General features: G+C 48.0%; 1 protein-coding gene across 1 annotated transcript; it reads left to right on the plus strand.

Moving 5' to 3' along the window:
* The first annotated feature begins 443 nt into the window (after positions 1-443).
* Positions 444-1,954, plus strand: Sst (somatostatin). The gene is made up of 2 exons (XM_004834804.4): positions 444-692; positions 1,431-1,954. The coding sequence occupies exons 1-2, from the start codon at positions 555-557 to the stop codon at positions 1,641-1,643; spliced, it is 351 nt and encodes a 116-aa protein (XP_004834861.2). The 5' UTR covers positions 444-554; the 3' UTR covers positions 1,644-1,954.
* The last annotated feature ends 204 nt before the right edge of the window (positions 1,955-2,158 follow it).

Genomic DNA, 2,158 nt, shown 5'->3' on the forward strand with positions numbered 1-2,158 from the left:
TTCACTCTGAAATCTGTTCCTAGAGGAATTATTTTGAATCTTACCGGCTGTACACTGCACAAGTGTGTTTGTGTGGGTCTCCTAAAATGAGTGAGCAGGATAAGCGGAGCCCTTGGATACACTTATGCATATTTGAGAGCACATTTGCCCCCCTAAAGGGAGAATATTTGAACCTTTTTGTGCGCAACCGAGTGTGCACGTGTGAATGGAATTATGGAAGGCTTATGTTGGTGGCACTAGAGTGAAAATAAACGACTGTGTAGCGCAGCATGTGAAATCCTGTGTGCCTGTGTGCAGATTTTTCCCTTTAAGTAAACCACTTTGGATCATGTCGCCTCCCCTCACTTCGGTGATTGATTTTGCAAGGCTAATGGTGCGTAAAAGCGCTGGAGAGATCTGGGGGCGCCTGTGAGCCTGACGTCAGAAAGAGAGTTTAAAAAGGGGGGAGCCTGTGGAGAGCTCACTAGCCGCGGTCGCCTGCCCTCTGCCTGCAGATCCCCGCTTGGAGTTTGACCGCCGCTCTTGGCTGGGCTCCCGCTCCCGGCTCCGCGGAGATGCTGTCCTGCCGCCTTCAGTGCGCGCTGGCCGCGCTCTCCCTCATCCTGGCCCTGGGTGGCGTCACCGGCGCGCCCTCGGACCCCCGGCTCCGTCAGTTTCTGCAGAAGTCCCTGGCTGCTGCTGCGGGAAAGCAGGTAAGGAATCTCCCTTCTCCTTCCCGGGTCCCCCACCTGCCCTCAGCCTTGTCTTAACAGGTGTTTGTTTGGTCTAAAGAGTTCTAGTGGTTTTAAGCTCCCTCAGCTCTCAAAGCTTGCAGGAAAACTTTCCAAGTCTAGATTCCCTTTACCTCTAATGTTGCCCGATCAGGGCAGTCGGTCACCCTCCAGGTGAGTTCCTCCAGAGAAATTAGGAGGCCCGGGGAGCTGAGTGGGAAAGGATGACGGCATCTATCCGCGGTGCTGCCCACGGGAGTCGCTGGCCCTGGTGCTGAAACCCGGACCTCGACCACGCCAGGGTACGAGGGCCGAGGGGCTCGCCGCAGAGGACGGGCGTGTTTGCCATTGTGAGAGGTATCGCCCCCCGCCGTTTACTTCGCAAAAAGTCATTCCACTGGGTAGCTCAGGATATGGAAATTAGGTGACATTCTGGCACACTTTTCATCTTCGCAGAACTGCTTTTATCGTCTGTTTCTTTGGGTGTTTAAAGCTTGCAGAGTCGGAACACTGGCAGAAACATTTGAGCTTTTAAAGTATAGCAACTACCTTTATTATTCTCTTCTATTGGAACTGATTGTAAGTGAACAAAGCGCACAACTTTGAGACCTGGGTTTGGGATGTGATAGAATGTGTTTCGTAAGGGAGGTTTTTTTTTCCATTTCTGCTTTTCATCTTTCTCTTCCTCCTCTCTTTCCCCCTCCCTTCCCCCCCACACAGGAACTGGCCAAATACTTCTTGGCAGAGCTGCTGTCTGAACCCAACCAGACAGAGAATGATGCCCTGGAACCTGAGGATTTGTCGCAGGCTGCGGAGCAGGACGAGATGAGGCTGGAGCTGCAGAGATCCGCGAACTCCAACCCGGCGATGGCGCCTCGAGAGCGCAAAGCCGGCTGCAAGAATTTTTTCTGGAAGACGTTCACATCCTGCTAGCTTTATTAATGATTGGCGTCTCTATCAGACCTCTGATTCCTTCCCTTCAAACCCCATTTCTCTTTCCGAATCCCCCACATCCTCAGCAAGATCCTTGTATTAGAAATCGAAGACTGTAAATATCAAATAAAATTATGGTGAAATTATGGAAAACAAGAATGTGGTGGCTTTATTGAGTAAACATTTCTTTTCAATAATGTGTGATGAATTTGAATTGTGGTATCAAGAAACATATCTGAGATACACACTTTCATTCTCATGGACGTCTGTTTAAAATTCCCTGTGGCAATAAACGTTATGTTTTAAATGGTACAACTTATAATTTGGATCATTTCATATTGAAATCCTTTCAAATAATTCTATATAAATTCAAACTTCAATTCAGTGGTAATTATTGGAAGGGGGTTCCATAAACATCAATTACAGACTAAGCACATTTAAAATTATATGTTGGATTATCAAAATGAGGATTAATATTTATGGGTAGGCTGACTGAAATGTCATAGGCTGATAAA

The sequence above is a fragment of the Heterocephalus glaber genome, unplaced genomic scaffold (assembly GCF_053883595.1).
Source record: "Heterocephalus glaber isolate CG9 unplaced genomic scaffold, H.glaber_assembly_v1.0 deba00001504, whole genome shotgun sequence".
In the NCBI taxonomy this organism is placed as follows: domain Eukaryota; kingdom Metazoa; phylum Chordata; class Mammalia; order Rodentia; family Bathyergidae; genus Heterocephalus; species Heterocephalus glaber.

Bases quoted from the DNA above. Each gene is read 5' to 3' on its own strand.
- Sst (XM_004834804.4), top strand. From the start codon at position 555: ATGCTGTCCTGCCGCCTTCAGTGCGCGCTGGCCGCGCTCTCCCTCATC. The intron at 693-1,430 runs GTAAGGAATCTC...CCCCCCACACAG, and splicing joins CTGCTGCTGCGGGAAAGCAG to GAACTGGCCAAATACTTCTT.